Source organism: Oryzias melastigma, linkage group LG2 (genome assembly GCF_002922805.2).
Source record: "Oryzias melastigma strain HK-1 linkage group LG2, ASM292280v2, whole genome shotgun sequence".
NCBI lineage: Eukaryota > Metazoa > Chordata > Actinopteri > Beloniformes > Adrianichthyidae > Oryzias > Oryzias melastigma.
Genome location: NC_050513.1, coordinates 19,751,032 through 19,773,216, shown reverse-complemented (window position 1 = coordinate 19,773,216; position 22,185 = coordinate 19,751,032). Strand labels below are relative to the sequence as shown.

The 22,185-nt window shown below is 43.4% G+C and overlaps 3 protein-coding genes across 3 annotated transcripts in view; all 3 read right to left on the bottom strand.

Annotated features, from left to right (window-relative positions):
- fam207a (family with sequence similarity 207 member A) overlaps positions 1-413 on the bottom strand; it is an 8,201-nt gene extending 7,788 nt beyond the window's left edge. Inside the window, exon 1 of the mRNA XM_024265214.2 lies at positions 172-413. Coding sequence (XP_024120982.1) covers positions 172-366 — 195 coding nt within the window. The 5' untranslated portion in view covers positions 367-413. The remainder of the gene's footprint in view (positions 1-171) is intronic.
- Positions 414-1,811: 1,398 nt separating this feature from the next.
- On the bottom strand, positions 1,812-15,656 carry plcd4a (phospholipase C, delta 4a). Its single transcript, XM_024265217.2, has 16 exons — positions 15,596-15,656; positions 14,704-14,751; positions 14,430-14,588; positions 12,993-13,221; positions 12,527-12,656; positions 12,221-12,452; positions 11,906-12,107; positions 10,897-11,041; positions 10,261-10,413; positions 8,636-8,803; positions 5,939-6,095; positions 5,749-5,865; positions 4,925-5,103; positions 4,703-4,835; positions 4,178-4,327; positions 1,812-2,782 (listed from the first exon to the last, which is right to left on the bottom strand). Exons 1-16 carry the CDS (start codon positions 15,648-15,650, stop codon positions 2,694-2,696), a joined length of 2,346 nt encoding a protein of 781 aa, XP_024120985.1. The 5' UTR covers positions 15,651-15,656; the 3' UTR covers positions 1,812-2,693.
- A 2,853-nt stretch (positions 15,657-18,509) lies between these two features.
- LOC112142008 (histone-arginine methyltransferase CARM1) overlaps positions 18,510-22,185 on the bottom strand; it is an 8,905-nt gene continuing 5,229 nt past the window's right edge. The window contains exons 6-12 of the mRNA XM_024265243.2: positions 21,843-22,020; positions 21,683-21,773; positions 20,241-20,322; positions 20,075-20,160; positions 19,558-19,647; positions 18,809-18,946; positions 18,510-18,706 (exon numbers count right to left, since the gene is read on the bottom strand). Of these exons, the coding sequence (XP_024121011.1) occupies positions 18,592-18,706; positions 18,809-18,946; positions 19,558-19,647; positions 20,075-20,160; positions 20,241-20,322; positions 21,683-21,773; positions 21,843-22,020 (780 nt within the window). The 3' untranslated portion in view covers positions 18,510-18,591. The remainder of the gene's footprint in view (positions 18,707-18,808; positions 18,947-19,557; positions 19,648-20,074; positions 20,161-20,240; positions 20,323-21,682; positions 21,774-21,842; positions 22,021-22,185) is intronic.

Sequence of the window (22,185 nt, the reverse complement as noted above, 5' to 3'; positions counted from 1 at the left end):
AAATCCAGTAAAACTGTCTCTTATTTTGAAATGTTCTCCAGTTTCCTGAAATGGTTGACTTCATTTCTCCATTAAAGTCATAATTTGTTAGTAAAATTCTCCATAAACTCACACAGAGAGCAGATAAAGGTAGGAGAGTTTCGTGAAGTTCGGGCTGTAAACAGAGCTCACCTGCTGCGCACGTGCGCTTGTTTGGGTCGGAACCTTTTCTCCCAGCGGAGCTTTTCCGGCAGGCAGGACCGCGGCGGGACGCGCGATCCCCGGCAGAACCGTCTCGGGTCCCGCCTGCGGGGTCCGGTCCGGTCCGCGGAGCTTTACCGCCTCCTGGTGCAGCTTCTGCCGGACGTGCTTTATCTTCCCGACCATGATGCTCGAGACCGGAACTCCGTGTCACGTGACTCTTTGAGGACGTCCAGGATGACGCTACCGGAAAACAATTTTCTTTTCAAAATAAATTTTATTTAAATCTTTTTCAATTACAAAAATATTTCCAATTATTTACAAATAGTACAAAAATGGCAATTAACATAACATTGAAAAATATTTATTAGCATAGAACTGAAAATATATATGTAAATATATAAATTGTCAACCGGAAGACAATTTCTGTTTTCAAAATAAATGTTTTTTACATTTTTTTTAACTAAAATTCTTTCAAATAATGCATAAATAGTATAAAAATGACAAAGTAAGAATAGCATTGAAAAATGTATACACACACACACATATATATATATATATATATATATATATATATATATATATATATATATATGTGTGTGTGTGTGTGTGTATAAGTATATAAAAAATGATGTTTTGCATAGTCTATTGTAACGCTTACAATAATAAAACCTTTTTAAATAATGATAAAAAATGTATTGAAGAAATTTACTTATATTTAAAAAACTATTTTATTGCTCTTTTAAAATACAAACTTAACACCACATATAAGACTATATTACATTGGAACCGTGTAGATTGATTATAATTATACAATACTCAAACTAAATTCTAAAAAGTTTTTCCTATAGGCATGAAAAAATAAAATAATAAAAAATGTTTCACTGTTCTAGTTTTTAAGTAAAACATTTTTTTTTCATCTGATTGGACTATTTGAAACGTGAGACCGAATAATAAAAAAAAACTGGTATCAAGATTTATCCTATCTATTGACAATACACAAATAATGTATTCACAAATGTTTTCTTTTTTTTATTGCAATATGTGTATTTTTCAAAATAAAAGGACCTGAGGCATTTCCCACATTATGATGCTCATTAAGGATTTCATGGCGTCATATGAGAAATAAAAACTTAAATCAAATGAAACGATTCAATAACTCTAAATAATTCATATTTACTCTTTTAATTTAAAATTATAACATAAAATACAAACTCAAGTTGATAAATTAATTACAAGAAAGCAAAATCAAGGGAAAGAGTTTTTGGTTTCTAAATAAACATGTTTTATTAACACAGTGAGTAAATACAACATTTATTTACAACATAGTGCAATAGAGAATAAAAGAGGGGGAAAGCACTGCAGCGCCCTCTACTGTACAGTATACAAAAATAGAATATCAAAACATTTACATACATTAGCAGACAGACTGGACCTTATTAAAAAAAACATCTTAAAAGATGAGAGGTTTAAGTGGAATATAAGACTGGAAACACTCAGGTAGGAATGGACAGGTCAACAACACCTGCTGGGGGAGGGTATTTATCAGTCAGTTTCACTAAAACCCAGAATTGTGTACTGTAAAAATGAGTGTTGTCTAATGTTGGGTTACATCTAATTTATTCAGGCGACAAGTTCATATCTGCCGCTTATTTTTAGCTAGGCGGGGAATTTGCTCCTATTTTTGAGTCGTTAACCACATTTCAGATAAATTCGCACTTGGTTTATAACACGCTTTGTAGCTCCTACCACTCGGGAATGAGTGTCAGACCAAGTCGCAGTCGCTTTCAGTACTTCAGTTTGAGCACTTTCTGTCCGCAAATCTCATCCTCATCCCTGATTGGTCGATGCAGAGTCCAGATCTTTAAAATGCATCACCCAAACTCGTCATCACTCATTGAAACCAGGCGTCCTTCCTACTACAAAAAGTCCAATAGACTATCAATCAAAATGGTGCCCTTCCTGTGGTTTTATTTCCATAGCAACCATTTTATATCTTTGACACCTGGGGATAACAATTATCATTTTGGTCAGCTTGAGCCATGGATTTGTGTGTTAACGCCACATTTGCTAGCTTGCCATGCTAACCTTGTTAAAATCTACAAACTTTAAAACCAACATTTTTTTCCAAGTACGGTGGCTTTGTAAGGATTTTTAAGAAGTTAGGAGGCCATTGATGGGAAAAAAGCAGGGTTCTATGAGCCAAAGGTTTGACTTTTGTCTTCCTGTCTGCATCAAGAACCAGAACCAAAAGAAGTATCTGCAAAAGTCACCTTGATTTGGAAGGGAAAAACCTGAAGACTGTGGTATCAAAGGATAAAACAGTGGCACATTCTTGTAGAAGGAACACGTCAAAGACCAGAAATGACAGCAGCTCGCCACACTGAACAACAGAGCAGTTCACAGATCAGAACAGTTTCTCCACAGTTCTCTCTGAAGCCTGGAATCTTTTGGCATGATGCATATCCAAGAGTTTTTGGCTTTCTCTTTGAAGCCTAGTTATTGGGTGTATCCTACAGCTCCGTGATCCGGACGTGGACGAACAGCGACGACGGCGGGATGCTGGTTCCATCTCTGGATAGAAGGTGGATATGACGGTAACCTGAAAACACACCAGAGGTCACGAGCAGCAGAAAGGATCAAGTCTCTGCTCCGCTAGAGTCATAAAGGCTTAAAAATCCTTTTAATGAAATGTTTTTAAACATGAACTAAAACCTCGACTGTGAAGCTTTTCTATCAGAGAGAGTGGATTATTCCATAGTCCTTTATGCTCCAATCTTCAGTCTTATCATGTCTGTTCTGCCTTCTTCAGGACTCAACCTCATCACCCATGAAAGTTATTTATATGCAGCTCTCCAGCCTGTTGTTGCTAGTCCCGATCTTCTTGTTGTCTGTTGATCTTGTCTTGACCCTGATATGTCCTAGAATTACCCCTGAAATCAACCTAGGTATCATCCCAGGAATCATCACTAGAATCAACTCTAGAATCATCCCTAGAATTGCCCATACAATCACCCCTGGAACCATCCCCAAATCACCCCTGGATATATCACTAGAATCCCCCCTGAAATCATTCCCAGATTCAACCCAAGAATCCCGTCTGGAATCACCCTTAAAACTGCCCCTAGAATCATTATTGGAGTTTCCACAGAATCGTCCAAGAATCACCCCTAGAATCATCCTTGGACTCCCACCTGAAATCATTCCCAGATTCAACCCAAGAATCCTGTCTGGAATCACCCTTAAAACTGCCCCGAGAATCATTATTGGAGTTTACAAGTAATCGCCCAAGAATCACCCCTAGAATCATCCTTGGAATCACCCCTGAAATCCTTCCCGGATTCTACCCACGAATCTTGTCTGGAATCAGCCCTAGAATCTCCACCGCAATCACCTTTGCAAACACTTCTAGAATCACCCTAAAAACTGTCTAGAATCTTCTCTGGAATTTCCCTGGAATCCCCCAAGAATCACCCCAACAATCACCCCTGTAATCATCCCTCCAATAACCACTTGAATCACCCCTGTGAAATTACCCCTGCCTGTCATTCTTCCTATCTTTTTTCTTTTGTCTGGTGAGAAAACCCTGGTTGTTGACTGAATTTGGGAACTGTCTTTCAGACTGAGGACTGGAGGGTTAGAATTGTTGGGGGCGGATGACTTAGAAGTTCATGACAGGTTTTTGTGATAGATTCATCCGTTAGTCTCCCATCCCTGAACTGTGTGAAGACCTTTGCTCAGACAGGAACCAACCCAGAAAAACTGCCTCATCTTGTGTCCCATTTGTTAAGAGATGCTAAGAATCTATTTTTCAATTAGAGTTGCTCTCCATCAGTCCTGTTATATTGTGCAGAAGGCAGAACTTTGGTTTCAACTTTTGTGAGGTACAGTGACTGCATCCACAATTTTCCACTTACCATGTAATAAAAAATGATTCTACCCAAGTAGAATTGCGTTCTTCTTCATGTCGTTCTCCAGCTACATCATTGTCTCCTACCTTGCTGCATACAGGTGAGGGGAACAGTGTATTGCCCCACAAAGTCGTTCTTGGAGGTCTTGTCATAGTCTTCAACCACGAAGCGTACCAGGGCCAGTTCAGGGGTGTGAATGGTAAACCGCAGGTAGTCGTGCCATACGGGGTTGAACCCTGTAAGGAGATCAACCAACTGCCAAAAAACCTGAACCTGATCATATTTGAGAAATGAAATGTCTCTTTTTTTGGTAGAGAGAATGAACCAGACCCACTGCTCGTGGATGTGGTAGAGCAGGGCTGTCCGAAGTCAGTCCTCGAGGGCCGGCCTCCTGCTAGTTTTCCAGAAACCCTGCCTTATTTACTGCTGATTTCCTGGATCAGGTGTGTTTGGGCATTAAGGAGCTTCAATGGCAGGTTGGTTGGAAAACACAAAGGACACCAGTCCTCGAGGACTAACTTTGGACATCCCAGGGGTAGAGTTTGCTTCTTATTTCAGTGTTTAGGTCTTTAAACTGGTGTGTGGAGCCTGGTCCAAAAACCTGTCCATACCATTGTTCTCAATGTATCTGGTCTCCTGCTTGGCCTGGTCCAGTGGAACTCCATGGATCTCAACTCTGACCAGAGGATCCACAATAGAACCCTCTTTGATGTTGACCTTCGGCAGCTGCTGGCCGCTGATCACCTTCATGAAACACATATGTGGTATAACAGGTGTGACAGTAACGCAAAACAAAACATACACACGCTCCTTTCCTCTGGCAGGGTTTCTACCTGGATGTTGAGGATGACTGGCTGGTAGTCCTCTTGTTTCTGAGGTGACTCGGGGTCAAAGCCTGACTTTGTCTGTTGCATAAAGCTGGGCTTCAAGACGTAGCCACAGCAGCCATTCTGACTGAACAGTCCGTCGTTTAGATCCATTCCTTCACCGGCCGTCTGGAAGTTCAAAGCAACTGTTCCAAAAGAGGAAAGATAGAGTTTGAATGATGATGCTGCCCAACCCAGGTCTTCAAGAACCACAATCAAACTTTGTTTTCTAGATACGTCTGTCCTGCTTTCTGCTGATAATCTGGACCAAGTGGCTCCAGATTATGATTGCCCAAATGGTCTAATGAAGAATGAGATATTGTAGAGCTCCTCGGCCTACAGCGCTTCTTTGAACTGACCCACTCATTAACATGCATGGTCACTTGTTCACACATAGATTAGAGAGAGGCTACACAACTTCATCTGACTGAACAGAAGGTCACTAAGGATACTCTTCCTTGCCTGCAACTAAATTTTAATTTTTGACAACAAGTCAAACATAGGACATTAGCTCGTTTTCATAAAGTTTAGAGAGAATCTAAGCTAATGTTCCAACAAACTCTACAGCCTTTTGGCAGAGGCCAATTTTGTTCTGAATAGGAGAACTAGAATTCATGTTATCAATGTGGACAACAACCATACCAGATACCTATACCAAGGCACATAAGACTGGATGATTTAGGTAGTCAATGAACTGTAGTTCAGGTGACTTTGTGTTGGGAAAGTTATGACCCCGGTCCATTAAATCCAACACGAAGGCAAAACAACAATAGCATTATTTATCCAATCACCTATTTGGCATCCAGCATTCCACATTTCCTGAGGATTGAAGTTGGAGGAGTCCGTCCGGAACCCCGTAGGATAAACTCTGGTCAGCTGCCGGGAGTTGTGCTGCACAAACTCTGCTCCTGGAATGGAGTTCATAGGTTAGACACAAAAGCTAGGAGTCAAATACGAGTTGGAGGGTTTTTAACGTCCCACCTGATTCTTTGAGGTATTTGCGGGCTTTGGACTCTGTGAAGGACGCCACCTCATAGAACTTGGAGTGCAACTGTGAGTGTCTGAAGCTCCTGAAGTGGAAACTTTTGCAGTAGACGACACAATCCGACAGCTCCTTGGAAAGGTCCTGCTTGGATTTCTATGGATGAAAGGAAACCACATGAGATTCAACAGACAAAGGAAGTAAGACGATGCGTGTTTGGTCCTTGGGGTTCTTGGAAATGTCTTCTTTATGGCACCACATGAATGAGGAACATTAGGGGGAGCAGGAGATGGGACTGGATAAAATGGACAAATCTTTGTTGATGAAAATATTTGATTCCGCTTCCGAGTCTTGCTTGTGCCTTTCTGGTAAGTTTTCACTAATCAAGCGTTTTTCTGTTTTGTCCTGGTAACTACAGCTTCTGATAACTCAGTTGTTTCTATTGGAGTCAACAACCCGTCAGTCAGTTCAAGTAGATAGTTTTCATTCCATCCAGATTCGATCATCAGTTGCTTTTGTCACACGAATGTTGGAATTCCCACCATGAGCCTTGTTCCTGGCCTTTTAGGTCCAGCATCGGATTGCTCACTTAAGCAACAAAAGTCACCTAAAGTTCACCTGGCCAGGGTGCTTGGTTCTGCATGGGCACCAGATGACTCTTAATTCAGGTCAGAACACACGATCGGGTGAACTCTTGTGATGAAAAAGAATCCTGTCATGGCTGGAGGGATGGGAACACGTCCCAACCTGGGGCGATCCCCTCGTGAACTGCGTAAGTGATCCTCAGCAACAAGCCGAGCTGAATAAGCGCTCGGAGGCGTGGGAGATGGCAAAGCCGGCACCGTTCCCCACCGTTCACGTCAGAGAAGTGAACCTCCGCCCGTCTGATTCTGCACGAAACCTGATCGTCCGGCTTCAGCCAGGCCTCGGGGCATCACCCTCTCTCCATTACTGCACCGGAGCCACCGCTAGCTGTCTACCAGACAGATTACACCTTACATCAGGGCCAGCTAGCAGCCGGTCTGGCCCCTCTGGTGGCTGTGCAGACTGCTGTCCCGGTATGGAGTTTCACACGTCTCAAATGCTTATAAATAAACATCAGTCCAACGTGATTCCTGACGTGATCAACCTTGCAGCTTCAGACTGCAAAGACAGACTGTCCTACATGCATTTTTGGGTTTCATATTGTTTTGTATGGTTAGAATTGCTTAAAACAGCCTTTCAGCTGTGTTTCTCCTTGTTGTTTTGGTACACTAGAAGATTTAACTTTTAATTCAATCCTTAGTTTGGATTTTCTGGGAGTCGAGAACATTTCCAGTGCATTTCTTCAGATTTATGTCACTGAAATTAGATGGAGACTTATTTTACTGGAAAAAATTAAATAATCAAGATTATTAAAATAAAAACCACCCTAGGATGGACAAACTATTAATAAAGTAGTGATAGGGATAAGCTCCAGCAACCCAATTGCAATTAGGAAGGTTTGGGACATGGTAGGATGGGAGATAAAAACTAGGAATTACTCTAGAGCTGGGAAAGGTAACTCCAGGCCTCGAGGGCCACATTGTCTGAATGATTTCTAAATATTCAAGCCCTACTCATGACTGATTACCTGGTACAGGTGTGTCCAACCAATAAGAACATGCCAGAGCAGGGATGTTAGAAAACATGCAGGAAAGTGGCCCTGGGGCCTGGAGTTGCTTGTCCCTGCTCTATTGTAAACTTCCAGACGTAACAAATATTAACAAAACTATTTTAAAAAGGACTTCATAATAAAGTAAATGTATTGTCTGAGCTTTTAGGTTTAGAACATCTTGATTTAGACAAATACAAAAACAGCAAAATGGTTGCCTTTTAAAATATTTATGTTCTTCAGGGTACAATAATTTTTGGCATCATAGCATCATAAAAGATAATGAAATTTGCTATAATGTGACTGATTATGAGTTCTGATTCTTCGTGATCTGTTGAGGATTCATAGCAAATGAGAGCAAAGTATTCTCACTTCTAACTGGTCACATATGGACGTATGGTTCAGGCCCCTCTGCGTCATTTTTTTTTTACTTTTTGGGTGTCCCCAACACGTCGTTTTTTGATGTGCTGGCTGTACCCATGAACTCTCCACCCTCTGGGCCACAAACTGGTACCGGTCCAAAGGCTGCTTGGTCCCGGGACACAGACAGTGAAAAAATGTATTCACTCATCAGGGGTCCCCATCCCTTGGGGGCGCAGACTGGTACTGGTACCAGTCCAGTACAGTGAAGCCAATCGGACTGGTACCCTAACGCAGTACTGGCACCCTAACTCGGTATCCTAACCCATTACCTGTTCCGTGTCCGTTCCCGCATCCGTTACCATGTCCTGTACCGCATCCCGAGGGTTGGGGACGCATGATTTAACGGGAACAGCCAGCACATCAAAAAATGACAACTTGGGGACACCCAAAACATCAAAAAGTGACCCGGAGAGGGCCGGAACCACACGTCAAATTAATAAAAGAAAAAACTACTACTGTGATGGAAAAACTATTAGTAAAGCAGTGACTGGGATAGGCTCCAGCAACCCAATAATCCCAAAAGTGAGTTGGGATCAGGAGTTGACGAGTTGGGAGGGAGAATGTGTAGACCAGGATGGTTCGTTGTCTTCATAGCCCTGTGTCAAACTTTTCCCGGTTCTGCTGTGGACCGTGGACCCACCTTCGTCCTTCCCCGGACACTGTCCCGGTGCATGTTTTCCTCCTCCATTTCAGCCATGTCATCTTCATCAGTGACTTCCCCAGACAACGAGTCTTCAACCAGGGTGCCAATGTTCTCCTCCAGACCTCCGATCTTTTTTGCCTTCACCAGAATCTTCCCTTTGAGATCCTGATGAAGAGCCGAGATAAAACCATTGTTTATCGTCCTTGATGACTTTGACGTAGAAACGTGTGTTGAAAGCTAACGTTCTACATAGGTCACATGACTTACAGAGAGCTTAGAGGGTATGGGTTCAACCATTAACCAGAGCTCATCAGGAAGCCGACCTTTAAGTGATCCCAAGTTGGGTTTTGAAGCCACAGTGGTAGCTACACTTTCACCAACTGAAATAATTTTCGTCGTGCAGGCGAGGACACGGAGATCCCATCAGTTCCAAACTACTTTTGCATAATTTACATGGACAGTAGATTCATTTGAGTATAGCCATCAAGGAAAGACAGTTTTGCTGTCCTTATCTGAGAGATTCCTGTGCCGGTCTGGGTAAGTTGACTTTGACAGAGTTCTTTTCTCTGATAAAGAGGCAACACCTGCTGCTTGTTTTAGCAGTTGAATGACTCTAATAAGAAGAGTCCATAAAAAGATAGAATCATTAGAAATATTTAAATTGGCAGTTCTTAGAACATCATTCATGGACAGAATCCATAACTATCATCTATTTATTTTCCAGTACTACTTCATATTCTCTTGACCTGCCTCTAATTTGTACTGTAAAGCATTGATATTTGGTTCATTCCATGTGATTCTGACACGCTTCACATTAGCTGTCTTAGTGTATTTACAAAAACACCCAACCATACACTTTGACAGAGCGTCACGTATCTCTAAAATTGCTTCAACATCAGTAAACTAAATCCAAATTATTTAGTATATAAAGGCTCTAGATTATGTCGTTCCAACCTTATAATGGAGATAAATCTAAAATCTGCCAATTTCTATCACTGACTGATGGATCAGACAGCGTCTTTAATCCATGCTTAAGCTTAATGTAAATGTTGTCTCCACCTTTTTTCATGTCCATTTACATGAAATTAAGGACTGGAGGTATTTCTACTTAACAAACTCGTTTTCCCAGACTCCATCTGACTTGTGTTCTCTAGTCTGGATTATTTCCAATTTTCTTTGAATTTCCTGTTGAGACTTTTTGATGCTTTTAAGAGAAAAAAAATGATACTCTTATTGGGTGTGTGGTGTTTTTGTGTCACAGCTGTGATAAAAACATACAAAGTTCTTCTAACACTTTTTGGACAATTTTTGGGGACTAGTGGGTAGATTTTTATATTATCACATCAATACTGTAGTTGAACTGAGCAATGAGTTTTGATTGATAGGTGATTGCTAGATAATCACCTCATTGGTCATGTTTCCATAGCTGACTGGGGCTTTTTCTCTCCAATTTGACCATTTTTGAAACATCTTGGGGTTTAAAGACTTCAGATTCACCCAATTTGACCAGAACTGTCTAAATAAAAAATGTGTCAAATAATCCCAATCCAAACCAGTGGGTCACCTGACCCTAGGGTTTATGTATCTTCTGTTTCTGGTGGACATGAGTGGGAATGGCTCACCTCCGGAGATGGCAGGCTGTTGGAGGCGTGTCCATCCAAAGGCTTCTTGAGCAGCTTCTCCCCCAGGATGTGGCAGAGGTGTTGGGCCATGACTCTCTGCTGCTCCACGCTGCAGTGGTTCTCGATGGACAGGATGACTGGATATTCAGATACCTTTTAGAGGGCAGCAGCAAGTGAGTTTGTAATTTAACCCTGCGGGGCACTGTTACTGCTGAAAACGAATACGCCAGCTGCCACGCGCCCGTGCCCGGCAGCCCGAGGGAGCAACAGATGGGGTCACAAAGCCGCAATATTCAGTTGCAGACAGATGCTCATGCACGGTTTCAAGAGCACGTGAACCTGCCGGCTGATGGCTCTGCCACGACTCCCAGTCGCCCGGCGGCTTATCAGCGCCTGGATGCATTCCATTACACAGTTCTAATCCTTCATCAATGAGTCATGAGGCCGTTTGCTGTTGTGGTTTCATAACACAACATCATGGAAGCACATTTGTGGCTTTAGAAGAGGTTAAAAAGTACACCTAAAAGCATCTGATGCACTGGCAGCAAGAAGACTGAGGATAACTGGTCTAACCATTGGGAGTCATAAAAAACTGTTCTCAGTTCCCCGACAAACAGGTAGCAAACGTGATGCTACCTTGAAGGCATAGTTTCCCACTGCAGTGACCACATCCTTAAAGAGGATCTTGGAGGTGAAGGTGTGTCCGTGATAAACGATTGGCTCTCCGTTGGCCCCATCCCAACAGTCAACTTCCACACAGCGGCAGCCTCGATTAAGAGCCCTGGAGAACAAAGACCCAGTAATAGACAAAGACTCAATGACACACAAAGCAAAAGGATTACTCAAAAGTGTACAACAGCAGCTTTCTACCTTTCAATAGTGAAAGGTAGATGACCTACGTCTTTTAGCATAGTGATGCATTACCAAACTGTAGTTGCTAAAATAGAATGTCTTTGTTCTAGAAACGCCAATGTCTTGAGCAGGTTTGTCAGAAGTCTAGATCTTTAACAACACATCATGGCTAACTAAAAGTAGAGTTGCAGTTTGGAACCCATAGCCCTTACAAGGACTGACCCTTGCAGGTATTGTGGGTGTTTGGGTCATCCGGGTCCGTGGAGGGTCATAGAGAGCAGTGATCACATCTTAAGGTGTGTCCCTTAAGGTGAGTTCCCTTGAGGCTTTTACAGCCACCTTAATGGACACCATGAAATCGAACATACTATTGATCATGGTACCGTTTAACTAATCGTTAAAAAGGTGCGAGTACTGGACCCTTAGTGGCTGCGTTTGCAAATGCTTTACTCATGGCGTGTGCAGGTATGGGTAAGTGTCGATAGGATACACATGGAATGAACAGAAAAACATAGCTATGGTTGTGTCATTTTGGCAGTGATGAAGAGGTAAAGGGTCTACCTTTAATCAATGGTTGCTATTTTGGAAGAGCTGAAGTGTCCTTTGGCAAGAACCCCACATTGCTCCTGGTGATTACATTTAAGCACTTTAGCGTCTTTGTGTGACTCTAAAGTAATGAAGTCTAAAAAGAGCCATGAAAGTGTACGCCATTTATGGGATTTGAATAACCTCAGCCACAATACTACTGTAGTACTAGTACCAAAACTTACTTCAGGATTCAAACTGCTGTTACCTGATGTATCCCTCCACGCTGCTCTGTCCTCGGAGCTGGTCCTCCATCAGGTATGTGTTGTGGGAGGAAGAGATGAAATAGTGGCACAGCGGGAGGGCCATGTTCTGGTAGATGCCCCTCTGTTGTGGGTTGAAGATGGAGCCCTCGGTCGAGCCCAGGTACATCAAAAAACCATCAAAGGTCATGATGTTCAGCATTTTGGCTGGAAATGAAAAAGTCAGAAACTTCTTACGAGTAGAAAATAGATTTATGTGAACATGAAACCCAATCCACTTAGGAAAGCCAAGAATTGGTACTGGCTATTTTGGTTCTTACCTGTTTCTGAAGGTTCATATTGCTCAATAAGGTGCATGGCGTGTTGTTGGACATTGTCTCCCTCCAGCTGCTCCTCTCTCAGGAAGTCCTCCAGGTCTCTCTGGGATAACGTCTGGCCATCAGATGAGAACTCCTGAAAGACCGCGAGCACATCCTCCCGCTGGGTCAACATCTTGTAGAACAGCACAAACTCATCGTCCTCCAGAGAACCCGTACAGGACTTGTCTGCCAGCTGAGACAGAACAAACACAGTGAGACTCTAAGCCCAACACTTCAATCACAGCACGTTTTATTAAAGGCTCTCACAGTGAATAGACGAAGAGCGTGGTCCTCATTCATGTCGATGTTCATCATCTTTAGCAGGTCCCGCACTTCCTTGAAGTTCATCCGACCGTCACGGTCCTTGTCTGCCTTCTTGAACCAGTCACTGATCCACCTAGGAATCCAAGTTAAGGAATGCTGACTCTTGAGGTCCACTGCAGATATTTGACCTCCTTACAGTTTTGTTGGACTTTAACAGTTGATGATGACTTGAAGAGCAAAGAAAGGGCCAGCACTAGTCTCCAAAGTTAGTCCTAAAGAACATCTAGCCTATTTGTTTTTCCAGCTATCTCTACCTCTGTTATTGAATACCTGGGACAGGTGTGGTCCATCAATCAGTCTAGTATCATTCTATTCAGCCAATTAGCCAAATAATTAGGGCAGTAGTTCTTGAGGACCATAGCCACTTGCATCAAAAGCCAACTTATCCAGAACACTTGAGAAAGGATACTGGTCCAACTTCTCCCTTTCCCCCATATTTTCCACATTTTCAATCAGCTTCCGTATGCCTTTGACCCAAGTCTGTGCTTCCTCAGCAGATTCTGCCACCAGATCCAGGTTCCCCTTGCGACCACGAAACACCAGTGTGAAGCATCGGTTGGCCGGGAACTCGTCCGCGATGCTGAGCAGGACCTCGCTCTGGTGACCCTCTCGGACTGCCTCCACTTCACTGACAGAAACTGAACACACAAAAGGGACAAAGGCTTGAATGATTCACAAAAAGCACAGGTGACACAACTGTAATACTCAAGATTGGACACTCGTAACATCTTGCATTCAAGGAATTGTCCGATCCGGGTTGTCCAATCATTAAAGGGCTACCTTTGTCCTTATCTTTCCCCTTTGGTGGAAAACACCACATTCCAATAATCAGATATAAGTGGGCAAAAATATCTGAAAAGAAAATGAAGGACACTTGCCGTGGAGGACTGGAACTGGACACCCCTGACAAAAATGACATCTACAGGGTAACATCTATGAGTAAGTGGAACAGATGTAGATAATTCCAGACTTCAAGGGCCACTTTGATTCTTGTTTTCCAGATATCTTTGCCCTACTTTCTGTAGGCAACCCCGTGACCCCGAGAAGGACTGAGCGGGTATGGTAGATGGGTGGATGGATTCCATCGACAAGTGGGTCACCCTCAAAGAAGTGTCACATTCTGATGACTTCCCCGCACAAAAAAGCCTTAGTCAGGGGAGTTGGTGACGGATTCCAACAGTTTTTAGTTTGGTTTCCCTCAGCAGAGGTCTCACAAGGCAAACACTGAAAGTGCAAAGCTCCTACTTATTACAAAAATACCTTCAAGGTATAAACGGCAAACGAATCCAATGATTTGAAGGAAGTTAATCAACTTTAGTGGTCCAATTTCTCAGCTTTGTCTTTGCTTGTTGGCAACAATAAAGTTGCAGAATTTCAGGTTGGGATCAACAAAAACTTGTACGACTGCCTGATCCTTACGATGGCACCAGCACAGGGAGACCCAGACTCAGTGCTACCCTGTGGCTACATAGTTAGACATGAAGGGTCTTGCCTAGTAGGAGGGAGTAGTCTCACGCAAAAACACAACCACGATTCACTTTAACCACATCATGACTTAGAGGCAGCATAGATGACATGAAGTATCAACCGACCAAATGAAAGCCATTGAGTTTAAAGATTTTCAATAGGAAATTCATTTATGATCCAGGGGCGGAGCTGAAGGGGCACAAGGGGCCCCCCAACGTTTTTAGTCACTTTTAGTACCACTATTAAAAAGATCAAGAAATCATCAACACAAGCTTTAGGAATTGCAAAAATTACAAAAATAATATTTTAAATGAAACATTGAGCCCCTTAAATTATTTATGTTCCCAATGACCTGTTAACTAGTGCGTGTCATTCTTACATGTGGAGTGGGCGTTGCCAGCCTTTTTGGACTTGTACCAAATGGTCATGCAGTCGTCCTGCAGCCTGAAGTACCGCTGCTTCTTCCAGGTCCGAGACTTGATTTTTCTCATCATCGCCCCCACCAGCATGGACTGCAGGTTGTCGTCTCCCTCGATGCCTGGAAGAGAGAACAAACTTTACACGCCTCTGTTTGGTCTCCTCAGAAACTGGAACTGACTGAATATTTAGAAGAAGTTGGAGTCAAAACCACGGATAAAAAAGACTCGACTTACGGAGCGTACTTCGTGTAGAGGCCATTCGTTGTTTTCTCACAAAGCCATCTGAAAACCAAAGACACTTTTTCTCTTGAAGGGCTTTTAAAAACATTTATGTTTTGCTGTGGACCCTAAACCGTCATGAAATCTTCCATTTTCAGATATCCTGATGTCATTTTGTTTTTTATTTTTTGGTTTAGGCAAAAACTTTTACAAAAGCCTATAGACTTCTCTGGTCTGATAATTCCATAGTGATATGTAAATCCAACTTAAGTCGCATTAAAAGAAACATGAGAGAAAAATGTCAAAATCATGAAGCCAGATCATAGCCAGAATAGAGAATTGGTGTTATTCTTTCATCAATGTCAGAGGAAGCAAAGTAAAGACATCATTGACATACGCAGAAGATCATTAAAACATTTCCGGTGTTCAAAGTCGGGTAGATGTAAATGATGACTCAGCAAAACTGAAAGAAAAGTTGACATCTTTGACCAATTTAGCATTTGTGTTGGCCTCTGATCCTCAGATTAACCTCCTCTTTTGTTGAACAGGAAAGCTCCTCATCAGTCAGCTCTGGAGGTTGAATACTTTCTGTCCTCTGCAGCACATTCATGTTGTCTGAATCCACTAATCCTCCCAAATCCACGTCGCCTGTCGGGAGCTTTGTTGACCCAAAGTCTCGTTTGGAGAACTTGTGAAACAATAAAATCTAAACTAAGAAGAAAGTAATGATGAATGAAATGTTGTCTTCTTAGTTCTACAAGCACTTTCTAGAAACTACAAAATAAAAGAAGTCCATCTACTGTTTCCTTCTGGAAAACCATAGAATATTGTAAACTGGTTAAAAATCCCCTAAACATAGATTTCACTCTTCAAAGTGGAGGATCTGTAAAGGTGTAGAGTGTCTGACCTGCTGCCGGATCCTCCCTGAGATGCTCGTGGACTGCAGAGCTGAGGTGGATCATCTGGCCTGCTGCTGTGGTGCACGCCTCTGTGAGCTGAGAGGTCACCCGAGCCCGACGCCACCGCGCTCTCCTCCCCCTCCCTCCTCTCTAAACCACATGAGCTGATTGGTTAACACCAGGATGCTGCTCAGAGTGGGGCCGTGGAGGTGCCGACGTCCTTATTAGTGTTTGTTTAGAGGACTGAGGGGGGGTGTGGTCTCCAGAGATATAGATCAAAACCGCATCATGGCAGGACTTCTGAACTCCAACCCCCCCTCGGCTGTTTCTCAGAGGAGTTCACGTAGAGTCAGGTTACGGCTTCGGTAGACACGGGTTTCCTTACATATGCTGTTACATAAGGTTCCCCACGCCACGCTCTTCCTTTTTTCTGACACCAGGTTCTATGGCAGTTTTGAACGCCAAAGGAGGGGCCCCTCCCCCGAGATGTTGGGATTTACTGGTAGTGTGATCGTGCCCGTCCCCCACCCTCTCCAGGTGTGTGGTAATACATGCTGGAGGACAATTGTTCTCCAGTCCAACTCTTTCTGTTTCCAGGTTCTGGGGCAATTTTTTGAATTAATGACACCAAAGGTGGGGGCCCCACCCCCTGAGATGAGAGACTTTGGGTACATGCTTCAGAGGATCGGGATATTTTTGTTGTGACTTCTTTGCAGGAGCCGGTCAGGGTTCTATTTTTCTGCCTCAGTTTGAGGCCTCAGACTTCCCCCCTCTTTCTCCCGGGTGGGGTATGTCCCCGCCTCTTCCAGGGGCGGTCGTCGTGCAGTAATAGAGTGGTAGACTCCTGATCTGAAGATAGCAGGTTCGATTCCCGCCACCATGTGTCGAAGTATCCTTGTCCTGAACCCCGAATTGCCTCTGGTGGGAGGTTGGCGCCAGTGTTCGGCAGCGGAGCCACCACCAGTGTGTGAATGTGTGTGTGAATGGGTCTGTGACTGTGAAGCGCTTTGGGCCCTCGAAGGAGGGTAGAAAGCGCTATACAAGTATACGCCATTTACCATTTACCATTTAAGAGTGTAGTGGTTATACTTCCTATAATAATCATACTCACTGTGTGGACAAACTAGTAGGTCCTAAGTCTTGATCTTGTTCAGTTTTGCTTCTCTGAACCTGAACGATAAAACGTTTGTCTTCCTAGTGACATTTCGTTTGAGCTCACTCTCATCCTGGAGCTCCCAGACTCCAGCATGCTCAGAGACCAGATCCTATTACCGAGACCAGTTCATCAAACTTTGATCAGGTCTTTGCAGCCACAAGTCCCGAGGAAAAGCACAGCAACTCCGATCCAGTGATCACACCCCTCCCAAAAACCCGCGGAGGGATTTCTGACCTGGCTGACAGCTCAGAGCCAGGGCGGTCGCACCGACACCCACAAAGACAGCGGTAAATTAGATGGTCGGGTTTGTGAGAGCCGAGGAGGTTGCTTAAGTTCACATCATCAATAATCCAAAGCTCCAGCTCAGCTTCCCCTCTTAGGTTACTCCCCCATGAGCTGAAACTGAGGAGGACAGAACTACAACACCCAGCATTCCCTTCAGTGGACAGTCCGCTGAAACTGTTAGCAGCTGATTCAAAGGATTCCTTACGTTATGAATTATTTTAATTAGTGAGGAATGTTTTATTGAAGTCTCTGTGAGATGAACTGATCTTAAAGATCTCTGTACTGTTTTCTACACTATAAACCATAAATTCATCCATCTTCTATACGTTCTCTTTCCTGCACAGTCACAGGGATGCTGGAGCCTATATCCCCCTCTAGTCTGTTAAAGGTGGAGTTCACTCTGGAAAGAATGCCAGATTATCGTAGGCCTCAAGGAAGGTATTAAGTAACTCTAAATACAAGTCTTCTCTTTCCTGTGCTTCCATGTTTAGCACTGGGGCGCCCTCATGTGGTGAACATCTAGTAGTGATCTGGTAGGGAATCAATGGGAAACGGGTTAGGGGTTTTAACTAAAAACTCCACGGCTCCAAGTCCTACTCATGACTGATTACCTGGGTCAGGTGTGTCCAATTAGAACATGCCAGAGCAGAGTATGTTGGAAAACATACAGAAGTGCGGCCCTCAAGGCCTGGAGTTGCATATTCCTGATTTAGAGCGTCAAGAACGCTTTAAGAGTCTACATGTTTTCCAACCACCCTGCCGTTGAAGCTCCTTATTGACTAAATACACCTGATTGAGGTAATCAATAGCAGATAAGGCGGGATTTTTGGAGAACCAGCAGGAGGCCAGCCCTCGAGGCCCGGTTTGGACACCCCTGGACTAGACTTTTGGGGGGGGGGGTATCCCAGTAAATTGGTAACCACGACCTGCGATGCATCGCTCCAATCTGAGAAGAAAAATAACTGAGTCACATCTAGAACTTTAAGGATTAAGAGCTAAACAAACTGTTTCTTTATAAAGTAAAGCGATCTGGTTTCATTGTATTTTATATATTAACTTATGCATAAAAAAACATGTATTAACACAAAACAAAATGACTCTGAACCCAAAAGAAACCAACAAATGTGGAAAACAAACAAACCAGCAAAATAATGGGATTTTTTTTAACTGGTTCAACAAAGTCATTAACTTGAAAAATGATTTTACAAGTTCAGATCCAAATGAACTTTTGTCCGAACAACATGCAGAGACATGGAATAACAGTTGTAGGGACCACATTGGCTGGTTGGTCCGTGAGGTGTGGTGAGAGATGTGTGTGACGAGCGTACAAATATTAGTCCACTTCCCACAACGAGTAAAATTCCCATTTATTTCAACCCTTTTATATAGATTTCACATGATACATTCATGGCACAAATCAAACATTTCCACAAGAATCTTTTAAGTCATGGTAGTAACAACTACCCCCCCCCCCCCATCTCCACCTCTCTGCTGCCATTCAATGGTTTGCCAAAAGCAAACTTCTTTGCAAAGTTGATTCTTTGGTCAAAAAAAGTCATCAAATCAGAGAGGAAGTAGAGGCGACTTGAAAAAAGGGTTCTTCAGATCCAGTTTATTTCCAGATCTAAAGCCTGACTGGTCCACGGTTGCAGTGATTTGGATGTCGTAGCTCTCCTTGCTAGGAGAAAAGAGACGAGAAAACGTCAGAGCAAAGCAGCCAAACCCCAAACTTTTGAGGAGAATGCAACAACAGAACAGGATGTTAGTAACCATGAAGTACCTGCTGTTGGAGGCCAGCAGAGCTGTCCCAGAAAGGGTTTGTCCCAGTTTGGCGAAGAGTGGGGTTTGAAGCAAACACCTGACTTGGGACCAGCGGGTCAGGGGTTCACTAGGAGCGGTGGAGAGCCACACTGTGGATCTGGAGAATGAAGACATGCGTGACACTTCTGAAGAGTTTTCATATGAATTCAGCCCACAGAAACAGCAGAATCCACAGCTAAATGAACCAAGCAAGAGTGTGATGCGGCAGGAGTGTCTGGAGGGTTAAAAGTGTCAAGAGGGTCAGGAGCGTCAGAAGGGTCAAGATAATCAGGAGCATCTGGAGCACCTGGAGCGTCAAGAAAGTTTAGGAGTGTCAAGAGGGTCAAAATCATCTGGAGTGTCAAGATAGTCAAGATCATCAACAGGATCAGGTGGGTCAGGAGAGTCAAAATCATTGAAGCAGTTGATCAGTAGAGGGTCAAATTCATGATAGAGTGGCTTGAGATGACACCACTGATACTTAAAGCAATAACTATCTTTCTAATACGTTGTCACAATAAATGTGTTTGAATGGTAGAGTAACACTGACCCCTACAGGTGCACTGTTCAAAATAATCATAGATTAAGGTCACCTAGAACAGAATTACACTCCCTGACTGACACAACCACACGGGTCCAGATTTCCGGTTTAGTTTTGGTTTTTCTTTATTTTGAAAATAAAACTATTACTTAATGCATTTATAGTAAAGAGATGCATGTTGGACTCACCTAGATCCTAGAAATGCCAGATCGAACCAAAAGGCCAGACCGTGGACCAGACCGGACTGAAGCAGTGTGAACACAAAGGGGATCTCTATCCTGAAACGTTGCACAGAAAAATGTTGGCTTCTGTAATGACTTTGTTAACTTTTTAGGGACAATTTTCCAAGACCCCAATGTGCTAATGGTGTTATTGTTCTTAATCAAGGGATTGACAGGAAAGACCAGAACTTCTTTCTTGGAGAAGTTGTAGATGTCAGACTGATAGACATTCATGGTGTCCAGAAAAGAAGAGAGTTGAGTGTCATCAGCGTAGAAGTGGTAAAACGAAGAGGGCTGAGAACAGAACCCTGAGGAACACCAGTGTACAGGCTTGGATTCTTCTCCCTTACAGGAGTGTTTTTTGGGAACAACTTTTAAAATTAAAATAAAAAAAAAACAGTCTGTGACTTAACACACTTAAACCACTTCATTCTTAAACCACACCCACACAAGTATTTCTGCAGACGAGACGGTGGTGTCTGACCTGTGCAAGTCCTCGTCCTTCAGCTCCATGAAGTTGATGCGGTGCTTGACAGACCGGCCCACCAGGATGTGTCCATCAAAAGAGTCCTGCAAACCCCACCAGCGCGCCGTCAGACGTGCGCAGTTGTTGCATAAATCTGACCTGAGAGCTGAGCGCTCCGCCTTACCACTACGGGGTACCTGAAGAACTCGTCGGCTGCAGCGTTGTGAAGGGCACTCAGGTCCACTCCGTAGAAACTCCTCTGCTGCCTGTGAAGAGAAGGACCAGCTCATGACGGCAGCTAGACTTTCTCTGCTTGTTTGTCTGAGTTATATGAGAAATTATTGGAGCTTCAAAACTTGAAATAGTGACACGTTTTTGAAACTAACTACGAAAAGTGAAGCACATGGGAGCGATTGTCTCAAAGCCTTTCCTGTTGTAGCAGAAAAGCCTTCAGTTTACTGTCATTCCTCAGGCCTGACTGAGCCTGACGTGCACGGCGAGCAGCGAGCGTGGCGGCACTCACGCACGCTGGAGGTCAAACATGCAAGAAAAAGTGTTAAACGTCGAGCTCGCTCTGGTAGAACGGCTGTGTGGAATCGTTCTGCTCCAGCATTTTTACTGGTTATGGCACCAGAACAAGAACAGCTACGCTGGTGAAGAAAAACAAACCCTGATGGGGGAACGGGGTTCTTGTTTTCAGTCGGATTCTGGCTGATTCTGGCTAAATAAATAAAGGAGGATAAAAAATGCTAGTTCACTTCAGAAGGAAAACACAACAGATCAAAGTCAAGCACCTCTTTGATCTCTTTGATGTTACAACGTCTGAACAAGATGAAACTTGTGTTATCATTCCTCTAGTCTGGAGAAACGATCCTCCACCATTGTCCATTCCAAGAACCAAACTTCTCCGTCACTCCTCCTCTCTCTTCACCCACATCTTTGTTAAAGTCCTGTTTGATCATCCTTTGATCTATTTTCAAATCGTCATTGTCATAGTTTCTGCAGAGCGGCAGCAATTTCATCTGAGGTGTGGGCGGGACTAATTTCGCCTAAAAACTCAAGTAGATAACAAATTAGCCAAAAAGGTTGGCATTTTGCTAAAATATTAGCTTAACTTTGAATCCGCATAAAACATTTAATTAGAGGCCATATTAGCCAAAAAAAAAATAAGCTCATTGCTCAATTACTAGCTGAACTCCAAAATGGCCTAAAATTCCTCAGTAAACTAAATTACTTAAAAAGGTTAGCCTTGTTCTAAAATAGAAGCTAAATTCTAAATTATCCCAAAAAACTTATTAGCTAACAAATTAGCCGAAAACATCTGCATGTTGCTAAATTATTAGCTAAACCCCAAATTAGCATAACATTAATCAGTAAACTAAATCAGTTAAAAATGTTTGTCTTTTGCTAAAGTCGAAGCTAATCTTTGACATAGCCTAAAACAAATAGCTAATCTCCACATTTTTCAAAACTACAATTTTATTTTTCTTAACCCAAAGAGCCGCCATGGAGAGATAAAAGAGTCACATGTGGCTCTGGAGCCGCAGGTTGCAGCCCTGATCTAGCATGATAGTACGTTGTGTGTTTTTGTTCCCATGCATGGAGCTGTGTGTGTGTTCTGGACACCAGAAGTTGACTCGAGCGTGCTGTTCCAGGTAGAGCTGCTCATCGCTGAAGGGAGCCAGGTGAAGATCAGCGCAGGATGGGAACATCCGGCCTGAAGGACGGAGGTACGTGAGACGAGAGGACACGCCCAGATCTGCTCCGGTCCAGTGTGAGAGCGTACCGTTGGGTTTGAGCCACCGCCTGGCATGCAGGAACCTCTGCATGAGCCTCTCGCTGAGGAGCAGATAGCCTACTGGCTCAAACACGATGACGTCCACCATGACGGGGAGGCTGAGATCCTCCACCTGGCCCTCCAGGACCACAATCTGCTCCGAGAGCTTGTTGGCTCGGACCAGGACCTATCAGGGACATGTTGGAGACGAGAAGTGTTGAGATATGAAGGCCGTATGAGGGTCGGTGGTCTGGAGTAACTTTGAAGAAAGTTGGTGACCTCCATCTACATCTGTGGAATATTTTGGAAATTCCTCAACTGGAAAAGTCCTGCTTGAATTGAACAATCTTCT

What these genes read in the sequence shown, in the direction of transcription:
- plcd4a (XM_024265217.2), bottom strand. Translation starts at nt 15,650, where the DNA reads ATGATCCACCTCAGCTCTGCAGTCCACGAGCATCTCAGGGAGGATCCG. An exon ending in GAAAGGGAGAAGTTGGACCA is followed by an intron (nt 12,657 to 12,992) that starts GTATCCTTTCTC and finishes TTGGATTCCTAG; the next exon opens with GTGGATCAGTGACTGGTTCA. An exon ending in GAATGCTGGATGCCAAATAG is followed by an intron (nt 5,104 to 5,748) that starts GTGATTGGATAA and finishes CTTTTGGAACAG; the next exon opens with TTGCTTTGAACTTCCAGACG.